We start from the raw sequence: 16142 nt of genomic DNA, 5'->3' as shown, positions 1-16142 counted from the left end.
TATTGGACCACATTAAGGTGGCCGTTGTTCCCGGGGTCATTTCTAGGGAACGCCCGTCGACGGCTCCATCTCACATTATCATTACCATCAAACAGCTTCATCAGAAACAAGTTGAATGATTCCAGTGGCCCGCAAAAAAAAGTCCCCCGAAACGAACCGATTGTAATGGCTAATGTTAGGGCCCCTCCTCCTCGGAGACCTACACTAGCAAAATGACAACGCACATCCTGCTCTCCTGCTCAACCACGCCACGGAACCGTCAACGACAATTGTCAACCATTAGGGGGACACCCGAACATTAACCGGGAGCAGCAGGCCGGCCAAAGCAATCCGGCCCCCGAAACAGCAGCGAGCAGCGAAAGTGAAAACAGACCTCCTTCTTCTTGGGCGGCTTCCATTAAGTGGGGACCAACCTCCACGAGGCACACAGATTGACCCACTTACTTTCGACAACTTCCAGCGCACGTCGGTCTCTGATAAGCAGCGCAAAAAGCGAGAAGAAAATCCAAGTGCTGGAGAGCCGTGCTTGGGGTAAGCGATAAGCGAGGATACCTGCTGCAGCACTGAACTTACGCCGCGTGTGCAGAAAAGTGCTTCTTGGCGGTGTCGGCGATGCTGCTCCGCAAATTTATGCTCCGCACGATGCCGCCAGCGTGTGTGCATCGTCTCGAACGAATATGAAGCACTTATCATGAGATTGTATGATTATATTGGGCTACATTTACATAGCTAGAGAGAGACCGCCCGAAACACAATGTTAGCTGCCGTTGGGCGGATCTATTTTCTGAAGAATTTGCGCGTGCCTAGCAGCCGTGGAGCAGGTGCGCTATCCTCAACTGATTGGAGTGCGCCTCCCGGGTGGTGGTGCCCGCCACTGTTTTCGTTCATCATGCTGATTATGCCTGATGTGTGCTGCTGTTGGAAAAAGCCAAGCCGAACCCCGGCAGATAAGGACAGAACTTCATGTGCACAAATAAAAGTAGATAAATTCCGGCGGCGACTGAAACATAAAACATAACAAGCGCGATCGATTGCCGGCGCGGGGCACAAAAACGCACAGCAGCATCGAGAATAAGGTAGAAAAATAGGAAGGCCCCCGTTCCGTGCTCAATTTGCTTCGACAGCACGGGGCAAAAAAACGAAAAGAAATCCTGCACACGCCGCCGGCGCCCGGGAAAACCCCGGGAGAAAACAATCTGTGAAGCCTTGCAGCATTTGATTGAATTATTTCGTTCCGAGTTCCGGTGAAGAAGTCCAAGACCATGAAAATCGACTTGGAACGCGTACTGATTGGGCGCGGGCTCGTCAAAATCGAAACCGCGCAGCTGTTACGATTCCCGGGGCCAATTGCCTGTGAAAATTCCGACCGTTACACGCAGTTGCCCTACAACAGGTTAGCCCTTGTTTGCTTTGCATGCGACGCGCAAACAGGTGCTGCTGGTGGCCACTCTGGTGGGCTGGACTTCCCTACTAAAGATACTGGAAGTTAGTGGGTCGAACCAATTTACGAGCCGGAATGTGATTAAAATTTGTGTGTTTCCTGTGGTCCAGAACATAAAAAAGCATATCTTCCCATTTCCCAGATGGCCCCAAAGCGGACCGAAGAAATGGACGAGTTGCCGAAGAATCCCTGTCGAAAGTTGCCTTGCGGTTAATCAATTAACTGAATTTCCGTTTTCCAATGACCTTCGGAACCACTCTGGCGGTGGCCGTTGGCAGCAACATAAATCTTGCCCTCGGGTGAAGTGAAGTTTTAACCATTCGATTGGAGGTGGATTTCGGTGAATGATGCTAATAAATGGTGGGCCCGTGTAATTGCACGGAACTCTACAGCACGTCCCCAAGTAATCGGGGAACGGAACTCCCACGGAATACCGTCGTGTAATGTGATACACTCACCGCCGCAACCATCTGTCAACCGGGTTTCATTCACTCGATTTGATTAATTATCACCGAAGCGTAGCGAAACGTCAAAACGCGGTGACTTTGGAGACACTCTCGAAACTCGGAGGAACGGAACACTTGGCAACAATGTCACACCCGGGGCCCGGGGGTTTCACGTCTCTCGGACACACATCTCTTTGCGGAAAAGATTAATTATTCGCGATTACAAATTTGCACCCTGCGTTCGGGGCGGCCGACTTGCCGGCTGAGCGCGTCTGCTGTCACCGGGCCCTGACAGGCGAATGAATGAATGCCTCTTCGAAGAACCCTTCACAGGAACTTTTCAAGAGCCCGGCCCAGTGTCTTGGCCGTTGTTTACTCGGCTCGGTAATGAAAGAAAAACATTTGGATTTGGATTGGAGTCGAAGTGTCGAGATCGGGAGAGGTTAAAACACAAAGTATCGCACGGGGCCATCGCCTGGGCTGGGAAAGCATCAGATAAGTGTGATTGTTATGCTTCGACCCAAAACTTGGCCGACTGAATTCGAAATTCCATTAGAAATGACGGTGACGCAGTCAAGCACCAGGCGTCTCCATCGTCGTCCGTGAGAATATGATGGATCGCGTAACCGACCGAAAGCGGTCGGTCGCGGCGAAAGAGCAGCAGATTACTGGACACAATTTTTGCACTAATTAGCCGCCGCCACCGCCTCTAAGGTGACGAGGACGCGCTGATGGCAGGTTTGGACCGGTCACGCTGTGTGGTTGCGCGTTCCGCGGCCGGCCTACAGAGCGCGCCAGAGCACGTGTGCCGTGGTTGAGGATATTTATGTTTCACGCCAACCGGCCGCAGCTGTGTGTTGAAGTGCGGACGTCACCGATGCGCGCTAGGAACGCGATCGGAGCAGCTGGAACACTCACATCCGTGATGAGTAATTATTGACCAATTTAGAGAGACAGAAAACGACCGAGAACCTTTTTTTTTTTAAACCAATCTCAACCACATTAATCGCTTTCAGTTCGATGAGTCATTACTCGGAGGTCCATTTTTGGCGATTTACAATTCTAATAAACCTCCCGATAATCCGATTAGAGGGATCGGATTACCGCTCCGGAGCCGTTTTGAGGACATCAAAAGGTGCATTTAAATGGAGGAAAAAGTGCTATCGACAACAGCGTTTTATGTAAATGCACACAATAATGCATAATCCAATGTTCCGGGGTGTCCGATGCTGGCGATTGTCCACCTTAAGGGAGACATCCAAGTACAAGACACATTCCTCGACAATCTGGTGTGATCAATTGTGCTCTATTCCCGAGCCGGGAGTACCGATGCGAAAAGTCAATGCAAAAAGGGACACACGGCACAAGGTTCCCTCACATCGTAACATCGGTTCCTTTCGGTTCGGAGCAACAGGACTTGCGCCAACAACAAATCAATAAAATATTCAATAACACAACACGTAATATGCTCGTTCGCACTACGCTCTTCTCTGTCCGAACCGAAGGACAGTGACTCGTCTAAAAATGTAACCGGACAGGAGCGTTGTGCAGCCAACCGGAAGATGTTGCCCAACCGTGCTGAGTTGCTCCGACCGAGAGCCCTACAGATGGATCGGGCGCTCTGTGTCCAACTGCCAGCAATCCGAGGAGATTGGATAATCTCACACAAAAATGGGTGCATTCCGGAACATTCTTCCGGATGCCGGGGCCGGCTTGGTTTTGCATAATGGGTGTCGTGTGTCCGGTAAACATTACTTCCGGAAGTCGATAGAAACAACAACCGACAACCGACTCGTTCCCCCTCGTTTTTAAATAGAATTTGTCCCGACTTCCTGCACCGGTATCTACAGCATCCGGCTCAGTGTGCCAGGAAGAGGATAAATATCAATTTAGAAACAAATACCAGCCTGTCCAGGGCCTGATTAGATTAGTTCGGGATTGGATTACATACGGAAAGTACGGCTACCACTTTGGCGCTGGCTGGCGCACATTAAAAGCAACACTTCAATATGCATCGAATTCAGCAGCCCGCAGCGAGAGAGTAAATCCGGAGCCATGCTATTGCCCTCGTGGCCATCCGCGGGGAAATATGGAACGGATCTATCATATTTATCACACTCATCATCCCCATTCCCGGTACCGATAAGCGACGATTACGCGGGTTTTGGGTGCTCGGATCGACGGATCATCGATGGGCCCACCAAAATGAGAAGCAGCACGGCGCGCTTCCAATGGTTTTATGTGTGCTTCCAACGCTTTTTATGCCACGGCCCACACGGCAGCACGGCAGCATGGGGGAAGCAATAAGGCATCGAAGGAATATGTTGGCCGCCGTCTCGAAGAAGATAATCTTTCATCATCCTCGCCGGCGGAGAAACACACAAGCGCGCGGTCCGTCTGGTCCGCCGGTATCGCAAGAAATCAATAATAAAACCCACCCCATGGCCCGGGCATTTGATTTGTTATCGCTTTTACGGTTCGGCTCGGCCCGGCTTGATGTGGCAAATGATGGAGCTTTTGCTGTTTGATTTCTTTCATCATAAATTTTCGATGGCGCGGCCGTGGGTGGTGGCAGCGGTGTATAAGGCCCCCTCCCTCCTCCCCGGCCTTTGACCAATATATATTTCGATCATTCAATTTCGTGGTGGCCACCACGGCACCGTGCGGTTGCTCCTGCTCGCCCTTCCACGGTGTGTTCTTTCCCTGGGAAAATATTTTGAAACGGAAAAGTAATCGGATATACGTCCGAAATGGACACGCATCGTACCCACCCCCGGCGGCCACCACCACACGAATATAATCTTCTTCGGCTTCGCAGGGCTCGAAAGGAAAGTTCTTCTTAAAAAAATATTTTCCAATCTTTCACCGGTGGCCGGGCAAGGAGAGTCTCGTATGTTATTCTTGATTACGTTTCAATTTCACCGAGGGGTTCATTAATGAGCGTCCGGGAAAGAGGGGATCGCTTTCGGGACACTCTTCGGGTGGGGCACATTTCAAAACCTCGGCCTTGGTTGATCCACCAAAATGATGATGGATTCGAGATGGCGGCGCACTGCGAGAAGTGGTCAATTATATTTTCCCAAAAGTCCCTCATCCATCCAAGTTCGATCTCGGTACCGGGAACTCGAGACGTTCCGGTACGGTGGAGAAACTTTTCTCATTTCAAAACTTATCGCAGCTCGCCCAATGTTTGTGTGACACAAACCGTGGACCGGTGGCTCTCGTATGGTCGTCGTCGTCCGTGGGCCGGCACTTGTTTTACGATCCTTGTGTCCGTAATGATCGCCGTAAATTTGAAAATCCTTCGCCGGAAACTTTCAAAAGGAATGGATTGATACGACGTATGACGGGTGTCAAATCGGCGCGAGAAGTCCGAATCGGCGATAACTAAATCCTTTTCCGGCGGGTTTCATGGTCCGAATTCGAAGCCAATAGCCACACTCGAAGTCGGAAGTCCTCCGTAAGTTTCGAACTCGGTTGGCCAGTCCGTTATCTTTGTCACAAAACTGCTGCTGGCCGAACCGCAACTTTGACCATTTCCGGGCACTCGCGTTCCTGAACCACTTGTTCGCTTTTTACCAAAAACCACACCACAGTAAGGAACTGGTAAGATAAAAAGATTAGGCAACAGGCGACAGAGCTCACTAGACTGGACACTTCCGTGTGAGTAAAGTGTGAAAAGCCACACCACAAAAACCCGAACCGACCGACCGGAACTTGGTGCTTCTTATCACACACGATGCCGCCGGCCCGCACCAGGGTTTCCGGACGGTGTAATCGAACGGAAAAATAATTGCCCCCAGCTCTAAGGGGGGACGGTGCCCTACATCCGGTGCATCTGCGGTGCATCATCCTCGAGCGCCGTGCCAAGCGAACAAGCGAAGGCCAAACGCGTTTAACTTTTCCAACATTTCCACCACGTTGGAGCCGAAGATCGGGCCGGTGGCCGGGTCGTTATGCGCGTCACTACTTTCCAAGACGATAGCGAGCCGACACCCGAACGGGTTCTCTTTCGAGTTTTCCCGGATCGATCAGATAAATCCGTTGCTCGAAAACTTCACCAAGGATTGGCCTGAATTTTGAGCACCCTTCCAATCGGGGCCGGACCCAGGGGTAAATCATCACCTGAAACGGGTGCCGATTAATATTCATATTCTTCAAATGGACTCCCCGGAGCCAGCCGTCGGATTCGAAAAAGAGCGATTCTGGCGAGGGAATGAGGCGATGAGTAGGACGGACTGTGGGGCAGGAACTGGCAACTCCGTAAGAACTGCATTACTTACTTGAGCGGATTCCTTGAGTAGGTTGAGAATACTCGTTGTAGGGTGTTTGTGATGGTGAAAGGTACTTACCTGAAAGTAGAGAATGGAAGAAGAAAAGAGGTAAACGATAAGTTCGACATTTAACAGACACGGCACGGCAGAGAGGAAGCGAGAGAATATGCTACTTAAACTCGGAATGGGAATCGATTAAATATGGCACAGATGTTATATAAGGCGCAACTTATGAGCGAACGGAAAGAATTAAAGCAAAACGGTGGCCAACACAGCGCGCAGGAACACAATGGGCGACTCTGGGACAGAGAAAGCGATGGATTATTCGAGCGTACGCAACGGATTGGTGTTGGTGTGGGTCCGCATGTATGTGTGTCCGTGCGTGTGTCCGTCGGGAAAGCCGATTATGGCCACCGCGACTCTGAATGGGAGGACATGATTGATCAGTCGCCGAAAGAAGATAATTAAATCAAGCATAAACAACGCACTACATGGAACGGCGATGGAATGAATGAGACCACGTGGCACACGTGGCACACGTGGCGTGAAGCGTGCACAAAAAAGGCCATTAATTTGCGCTCTCTTCTCAACCAGGTTTGGGGGACAGAAAAAGCGAACTCAAATTTAAAACAAATCAACGTAACGGTGTCGAATTTAGATAAACCGGCGAACCAATCGGCGAAGTGCAATTGTTTGCATAATTTATCGAGCGCCGCCAGCGCCAGCAGCAGATCGAAACGGATCGGTTGGCGGGCGGCTTGCAAAAAAAAAGCTCTCCCGGAAAACGTGGGACCGGAAACGGCCTAATGAATAATCAATCTCGGGATTATAATCGGCACCATCATCATCATCATCATCATAGGACTATGTGTGGATTAGGATTATAACTAAAATCGACACCGACTGGCACTTTGTTTGGCCCCTGACGCAGGAAATTAATGTGTTAATTAGATTGTCAAAATGCCACCACGTGCACTACCATTTTCCCGAACCGGGCCGCACATCGGAACCACTAGGGGCCACGACGACGAGAACAATCGACACCGCACTGCAACTGAGGGCGTCCCCACAACAATAGAGACCTGCCTGCCTCTAAACTCGTCAATGTCGTCGTAGTCGTTGGTCATTTTCCGCCCTGGTCGCCGCCTGATTGACAGCAGCTTGTTCACCTGCGCGCGGCCGATCCTGCGCGACCGAGGATTCGGACCGGCCAACGGGCACTCACAGATGACGTTCGTTGCGTGCTCTCTCTCTCTCTCTCTGCTCTAACGAGGTTGGTGCGTCCGTTCAGTCGAGCTTTATAATTCAATCATTTCCATCTCCATCATCATCGTCATCGTCGTCGTCAGCACCGTGTGCCCAGGGGCAAAACGCTTCCGGCACGGGGCCCCGCTTTTTTCGCGTCCGATTCCGTTTTGATTGACAGCGGCCTGACACCAAGGCAGGCCTGGGCCACGGACAACGAAGGGTGACATCTATTGAATTACGCTTGGTTTGGCAAAGGTCCTTTCAAAACCCGGTGCGGTGCACTGCTGTCTCGGGGCGAAGATTCGAAGTGCATTCGGGTGTTAAAGTGGACCTTCTTCGGACCTCCTTAATTCTTCTCCGTTTTCTTCTGAATAACTCCCTAAAAATGTATGCCAATTGTTATTCGATCGTTGAAAATTTTCTTAAAAATGTTACTAAAAATGAACCTTAATACAGGGCTCCACCTTGGCCAGACGAACAGGCACACGGCGCCACACTTTCTAAAGGGAACCAAACACAGCCACTCAGCCACGCGAGAGGTGTTTATTAGCATAGAAATCGAATAAAAAATAATAAATTACTAGGCCCCGCAGATTTATGAGGCCCAGTTTCCAATCTAAACCACCACGATTACGCCACGAACGAAAGGTGGCCACTGGAATCGCCCACAGCCTGAACCGATTTCCGTAACCCTCCGCTCCGGTTAGTTAGGCTAGAGAACTGGTTCCCTTCTGGGCGCCGGCCTTCCATTCACCACATCAAGTCGGTCCAACGCCCAGCGCAAAAAATCGGAACCAGTTTTCGGAACCCAGCCCAAAGAACGTGTTGCTCCCGCCCGTCAGGCAACTTTCACACGCAGCAACACCCACGCCGGTGGCCAGTCCGGGCCCCACGGCAATCGGTCTCTCTCTCTAATCGGCGAACGATTTGTGGAAACTAATTTAATTTTGGACCAAAATAATCCCAAAAATGTGCGGCATCCATCGTGTAGTGGAAAATTCATTCATCGGGCCGGACACCGGACCGCCGCCATCGGATCGGATGCCAAGGATCGGTGCCAATGCCGGCAGGGTGCGCGTTTTAAGTGCATCGATTCGGCCCTGAAACCGAGCCAAAGATTAATGGAACGGATTTGAACTCGGAAAAAGAGACTCACGGGGTCTTCAGGGGGGGGGGGATTACGTGGCCACCCCAACGGAGGTGTCTGTGTGTCTGTGTGTCTGTGTGTGTCTATGTGTGTGTCAGCACCCTCGTTCGCCTTCAGATAACAGACATTCTTCTGCGAGAGGAATGTGTCCGACGACCATCAACGCGGGTCAGTCAGAAAGATTTCCAGATGCGGCGATGCGAATGGTGAAAAGCATGACTCGTCGTCGTCGTCGGATGCATTAGTCGGAGATTGGAACGTGTAATTAAGGAACAGAAACAGGGGACTAGTATTATTCAACAAACAACAACGTAAGGGATGAGAGAGCTGGCCAATAAGAAGCAATAGGAACATAGAGTGAGAGTGACGTGCCTGAATAGAAAGACAAGCAAGGAAGACAGAGAGAGAGAGAGAGAGAGACAGTAAGAAGGAGAGAGAAAGAAAGCATGCAGCAGAGACAGTTCCAAGAGGTCCCTGGCTGGCGGCCGAATTTTGGGAGGGAAAGGTGGTACAAACTCCGGGACGCGCGCACTCGGTGACCATCATCGTCATCATCATCATCATCATCGTCTCGGTGTGTGGTGTGGTCTCTCTAATCGATCTAACTAACTATCTAACGGTGTTTATCAAAAACAACAGCAAAACTACTCACTGTACGGCTGTGGGCGTCCACCGAAGAGCGTTGGATCCTGGAGCAGGGGCGAACGTCCGTTACCGACCTCCTTGACCGTGGTAGCGGCTACTTTTGGTTGTGGTTTGGCATGTTTGCGTTCGAGTGTATTTTGTGTATCGGTTTTTTTTTTGTTATTCATTCGGAGGTGTGTTCGGTGGTGGTTCGATAGGCCATTAGCACGGTTGAGGTTGAGTGATGGAGGTAGCGAGAGGGTATGAAAAGTTGGAAGTCGTTTCGTGTGTTTGGTGTGTCATGAATTTATGCGCGCGTTTTGATTGTAATTTTTTCGTAACGTATTTTTCACCAAAATCGTGTATTCGTGGCGTGTGGCGTGTTGTTACGTTGCGCGCAGTATGCGTGTGTGTGTTTGAGGGAGTCAAATATGGATGCGCACAGTCAATTTATGTTTTTTTTTTTTTGCAAAAGTTTTATTTTTATTTTTGCAGACAACATAGAGTGAGTGAGAGAGAGAGAGAGAAACGGAAACGGTAATGAAAAAAGAAAGAAAAGCAGAAGAAAAATCCCAATTAGAAACTTGGTTTTAGGCACTCGGAAACTCGGGCGTGAAACGCGGCGGGACACGGGAGAAGCGGGAACCGGAGCGGGGGAAAAAAAACGGCGGCTAATAAGACAGCGTGTGGACAGTCCCCGGGGGAACTGACCACTGTCTGGAGCACGGTGTTGTACAGGCGCGGAGTCCGGTGGTGGTGGTGGTGGTGGTAATTTGATAGCAATATGAAAATGAAAGATAAAAACGGACAGAGACAGAGAGACAGAGAGAGATAAAGAGAGAGACAGAGAGAGAGAGAAGGAGAAAGCGACAGAAACTAATACAACACTGGTGAGGTACACTGCGGCGGAACACATGGTGGAAACGGATGCAAGATGTAGACACATTGTTGTAATGGCGGCATGTGGCGTTTGGCTTTGATACTTTGACCGGGCCAAGTCAAAGTGCAAAAAGGAGTGTAAATATTAGGAAGAAGAACTAAGTTTCGGGCATTTTAAGCGATGTTCTTGAGCTTTTATCGAAATAGTTGGTAGATGGTAGGCCTGCAGCGCCCTGACCTGAATCGGATGCTGACGACTCGTGGAATAGATGTTGATGAGCGATTGTTTCGTGTTCTGTCGTGTAGTGTTGTGGCCTTTCTTTCTTCCATCGTACTGGACAATGGATAAGCTTCACAGCTTCTGTTCCTTCTTAAACGCAGTTAAACTCCAAAGCGTGTTTGGAACAGTTTCTTTTGCCAATACGGACCGTCATTGTATAAAAGTACATCCGAAAACGTCACCCTTGGAACCGTTTCAGAACCGATTCAAAATCGGTTGCGAATCGGTTCGAATCCGTTTGTTGATCGGTTCAGAATCACAACGCGCCGAACCGATTCGACAAATGGTTAAGTTGGCTCAGAACGATTTGCTGCATGTTTTGATACAAATATGCATAAAAGTGCTTCAAAAGCATGCGTCCTTTTACTATTCTTATGAATCGGGACATGGGCGATTCATAAATCGGTTCTCGTAACCGGTTACCGTAACCATCGAGCAAAAGTGAATGGCAAAGCAAACTAGATACATCTGAGAATGAAGACCCAAAACATGGTTTAACCCCTCTTAACGCTACGATAGCCAGAAGAAGGATAAATGTTGCTAAATGATTTTAAGTACCGAAAGCAGCAACCACAAAATAGAAAATTCTAATGGTGGCAAAAGTTTTTTGTTGAAGCACATGAGATGAGTAAATATGAAGAGAATAGTATTGAGAGCTTTAGCCAAGAAACAGTGAGAGATAGTGCAAGATGTTGAACTAGCAAAGTGATACGGAAGGAATCGTCCAGGTTTTTGGCCTCTATTTACTTACTCCACACCAAACAAAAAGAGGGTCTTCAATTGACCGAACACACGTTCCGATTCCGAACAAGTTAAAAACAACTCATCCTAATGGCGGGTGCCGTGAGGTAAATGCTTTCGAAACGAGTCCCCAACGAAACATTAAACCCACAAAAACCGAGTTTCATGACGCTGCCCGACCGAGAGACAGAGACTAGGCGCCTCCATTTGTGCGCTGACTGTTTTGCGTGCGAAACTTGTGCGTCCTGATAACAACACCATCGCCATCGCCGCCACAGTGTGTTATCTATTTTTGTAAAGTAATACACGGCGAGCCAATGGGAACAATGGCCGCCACCGTCACCCGGCCCGTGAGACTGAGGCAATCGGGGTTTCAGAGACACGGCTCCGAATATTTCACATACCACAACGTACCGACTGACCCTGTTCCGCGCGAGAGAACCCCTCGATCCCGGCCGTTGCTGCAACTTTGCGGTGAACTCGTTTTGCGGTCACGCAAAGAAGGTTACGTGGCGTTAACAATCGTGCGCGAATCGGGGTCGAGAGCGCGATGCAATCCTCGTGCCTGTTGCTGCTTGCTGTACGTAAATACACCCATTCAAAAGACGGTTCCAGACGGTTCGCCTCTGCCTCGACCGCCCTATGGTACTTCCGCATCGGACCCGGCATCAGATTTTCAAGAGTGACCCTGGCTACCGACAGCAACCTTCGAGTGCGCGCAGGGTTTGACGATGGTCCGCACAGTAACGTCGAGAGCTCTGGCTTGTCCAAAATACGCCGCCATCAATCTCAGGACCTGGCGACCGGGCCGCCGTCATCGGACCTGTCAACGCGCCACGGATCGAAAGAGTTTTTGTACATTGACGGACGCGTCGTTTGACTACAAAGTGGCGTGCTTAAAATTAGACCTACAAGCAGGCAGTTTTTGGGGGACAGAAAAATGCATAGCCCCCGCTGGTCTTTGATGCATTTTACGACACGGGTTGCCAACGCGAGGCGCAAGACTGACACGTAACTGGTTAAGGGCACACATATGATAACGGAGGACACTAATTCGGCGCAAAGTGCACTCATCAATCACCCCCAAAAGGCGCACCCTATCGAATCGAATCGGGGGAACGCCGTCCATCGGCAAGGATGATGCAAGGAATTTGGCCCGGTAAAATCGCTGTTTGTTTGCCGTCGTCCCAGTGAACCGCTTTGGCGCGCTCTGCTTTCCATTTATTTTTAACCGGCCTCGGGCCGGCGGCCGATTGCGCACACCGATCGACCGATGTAAGCTTTTAATTGCTCAATCAAGATCGAATTTCACGAATCTCGTGACTGCATATTTCTGCTGCTCGGGCAGCGCATTCCAGTTCCGTGCGGACCGCAACTCCGAAATTGAATCTCTTTTAATTGAACGTCAACAGCGGGCGGCGACAAGGCCGTGTGATGGGCCAGCAAATTGGACCCGGAATCCGTAACACAGCCGGGAATCAATAAAGACGATCTCTCTGGGTGTGTTTTAATCGAAAAAAGTCCTCACGCACGATGCAACGTGTTCGTTTATCAAACGAATTGTGCGCGGAAGGTTGTGACGGAACCAATTATCTTTCTGACGATGACGGGAAGTGGCCAAACCGCGCTGCGTGTATGTGTGTCTGTGTGTGCGTCTGTGTGTTGCTTCCCGTTATTGCGAAAGCGCGATCGTACGACTCTATCCGGTGTCGAAAGGGAAACTAAGGCTAAGAAACAATGGCGCAAGCAGAACCAAGCAGTGGCGGCGCTCACAAGCGGAACAAGAACACGGTGGTATATGTGGCTAGTCTAAGAACACGAACACGCTGCCTCTCGGAAAGGTGCCTCAGCAATCAAGAACTGAACGTTGGAACTTTGGGTTTCGAGGCCTGTTCGAAAAAGGAACAACTCTAATAACGGAACGAGAAAAAAAACGGCACGGACACAACAACAACGCGGGGACACTATTATTGTGGCGTGTGGCTGTGCGTGTGCTTGTGTGGTAGCAGAATGAAGGAACCGTGCAAAATATATGATGTACACATAAACGTAAAGCAACGCGCAACGCGGATGCGGCGGATCCAAGAGAGACAAAGGCCAATGGGACACAAACGAACGAATGAGAACGATGAAATGGGCAAAAAAAGGGTGACGGAGTGAAATGAAAAGTGGAAGTTACAACGAAACGGAAAACGGAAAATAATCACAAAAAAGGCGGCAGTAAGTAACGGATGAGAACTACGGAGAATGAACCAACAGAAAAACGAGAGGGGCAAACGAATGATACGAACAAATCATGAAAAACACACAATTTTTATTCGCAACAGCAGCAAAAGAAGGGTGAAGAGTAGGTAAGTTCGAACGGGGAAAGTTGTGTCACAATTCATATAGATAAATATATTCGCTTTTAGATATTTCGTATTAGAAGATGAGGAAAAGTGGAGGAAACAGATGTAAGAGAGAATATATCGAAAAGGAAAAAGAAACTTGAACAAAGTAAAGGAAGAAAACATCCTTACCCAGCGTGTAGTCCCAACTGGAGTCACTGTCGTTTTTGTAAACATTGAGTTTTTCTGGCTGTTGTTGCATGTTGTTGTTGTAGAATGATGTTGTTGCATGTTGTTGCAGGTTGTTTGTCGAATGTAGGTTTATAAGATGATGGTTGTTATATATTTATATATAGGTTGCAGAGTATTAGCATTTGTTGTTTTTTTTTTGCAATAGACATATTTTGGCATGGCATCGTAATGGTGATGGTGATCGATCGAGACAGAGCCCGGAGGAAGAAGGATACCGTTCGATCGTCGCGCGATCGGTGTTGCATGTTGTTGTTGTTCAATGTAAGAGGTTCGGTTGTTGTGGATCACGGCATCACACGGCCATCGCGCGCGAGGGAAGAGAGTTGTCGCAGAAGGGTGTTGTTGCGGGGTCGTGGTGGTGATGATGGTTGATGTTTTGTTGGTGTTTTTGTTGTTGTTGTTGCATGTTGTTGTTGTAGGGTGGTGGTTGTTGTTTGCGATTTTTGCGACAGATTCGGAAAGAAAAGAAAGACAATAAAATGGACAAAACAATGGAGAAAAATAAATACGTTTGGTTCGATCTGTTCGGTTTTTTGGTGGTATAATGTTTTTCTTTTTTTTTTTTGGCTTATCGTTTATCTGTAGATATAAGGTTAGAGAATAGGTGAGTAAGTAGAAAAGAGGAAGGAAAAAATGGGAGTAGTAGTAGTGGAGTAGTAGATAAACAGACGGATTTTTTGCTCGCGGCATCTCAAAAATCAAATCAATTTTGTTGCGAAGGAAGGTGGTGCGTGGTGGGTCGGTTGGATCGGTGGGTGGCTGGTGGTGGTGGTGGCTGGTGGTAGGAATGAATAGGCATAGAGGCAACAACGATACAGCAGCCGGTGGTACATTGAGAATGGAGTGGAACAGTTTTTGAACAGTTTTCGGGAGGGTAGAATTGAGAGAAACATTAGAAAGAACGACAGAGAAAGAGAGAGAGAGAGAGAGAGAGAGAGAGAGAGAGAGAGAGAGAGAGAGCGAGTATAAAGAGTGATAGAGAGAGAGAGAGCAAAATCAATGCAAAAGAAAGGAAGAAATGAAAATTGGAAAGAAATACACGTCCTAAGAAGCTACTTTTTACAAATTTTGCACGATTCTCGAGAGGGCATACTCTACGGTTGGCACCCGGACACCAACCCAAATACACCCGGTGTTGGGTCCAATTGAAACATAAATGAGATTGCCGGCCCTTGGGGGCCTCGCAGAGAGAGAGAGAGAGACTAAGGACCAATAAAGTTGTGCTTCTTTTGCTCGTTTTGAAATGGGAACAGACTCTGCTAGTGATTCGTACGGTTTTTCTGTTTATTTCTGTAGCATGTATTTTTGGGCAAAAAAGGGGGCACAATGAAAGAAAATAAAGAACGAATCAAACAAACTGAATCAGAAAAGTAGGATTTAATGTTCAAAAAGGAGAACTAAAAAAGAAAAAGGTGAAAGAGGATTAATCGGGGAGAAAGGATAAGAGGGAAACGTGGGAACTCGAAGCAAAGAGGACAGAATAGTACAGAGAGAGAGAGTAAGAAAGAGATCGGAGTTCTAGGAACGGGTGGTCGGGGTTGGTGGAAACAGTAGGACGACGGACACGCCAAATTACCTTCGCATAGTCGATCTTCAGTGTGCAGCAACCGGAGTAGATGTCGCATCCGTTCAGGCTGTCTTTTGCGCGCGTGGCCGACTCTATGCTGTCGAACGTGTTCCCGTCCCCGGTTCCGCGGGACGATCTTGGTTAAGGAAAATTCACAAAAAACTCTTCAACTCTCTCGAACCAAGGTTTAAGGAAGTAGCGATTTAATTAAGCCCGCGCCAATTGGCAATGGCAGCGGATTTAATTCCCAACTCAGAGGTGTTAATGTGCCCCCTGGAGCGCTCGAGAATCCAATTACGGGTCCGTACCACGGGACGGGACGGGGGGGGGGGGAAATAACCGCCTGGGCCTGGAATTGATTGCCCTCTATTGCTGTGTAATATTTTTGGCCATTTACTGGGAAGGCAAAATGGTTGCCCCGGCCATTAGCTTCACGCTTTCAAAGTTTGCTCTCAAAAACTGTTGCCCCGAAACTAATCCCCTTGCTGCTCGGGAAGTCAAGATGAACTTCCCAAAGTTGGTTTATAGTTCTTTGATGCGCCGTCCAAACGGCGAAGCCGGAGGTTACGGAGTTGCTCGGCTGGAAAAAGGTGGAATCGGTCCCTCTTCTCCGTCCGTCAGCCGTGAATCTCGCCACGGGCGACCGTTATTATTAGTTTCCCACTATCCGAGCTCCCTCCAGGCGTTTTAGGAACCACTGGGAAGTCAGGACGATGGGGGCAAATTAAACACCAAGGCACAGATTTGCGGGTCCTGAATATCCGGAACCGATCTCGCCCCGGCCACTTCCTATGGAGCAACACATTAAATGATCCATAAACGAACTCATCTCGCCTCCGCTCAAGTGTCATGTGCAGTGTGTGCCTGGAACCCCATCGAGAAAGGATCATTGATGTTTGCGGATACCGGATGCCGA

The 16142-nt window shown here is 49.1% G+C and overlaps 1 protein-coding gene across 1 annotated transcript in view; it reads right to left on the bottom strand.

The window, feature by feature from the left end:
- Positions 1–16142, bottom strand: part of LOC131205865 (heterogeneous nuclear ribonucleoprotein L) — a 99733-nt gene that overhangs the window by 11234 nt on the left and 72357 nt on the right. Inside the window, exons 4-6 of the mRNA XM_058198149.1 lie at positions 15236–15332; positions 13600–13657; positions 9209–9295 (exon numbers count right to left, since the gene is read on the bottom strand). Coding sequence (XP_058054132.1) covers positions 9209–9295; positions 13600–13657; positions 15236–15332 — 242 coding nt within the window. The remainder of the gene's footprint in view (positions 1–9208; positions 9296–13599; positions 13658–15235; positions 15333–16142) is intronic.

The sequence above is a fragment of the Anopheles bellator genome, chromosome 1 (assembly GCF_943735745.2).
Source record: "Anopheles bellator chromosome 1, idAnoBellAS_SP24_06.2, whole genome shotgun sequence".
NCBI classification, from domain to species: domain Eukaryota; kingdom Metazoa; phylum Arthropoda; class Insecta; order Diptera; family Culicidae; genus Anopheles; species Anopheles bellator.
The sequence above is the reverse complement of the archived record's forward strand: the minus strand, read 5'-3'. Positions and strand labels throughout refer to the sequence as shown.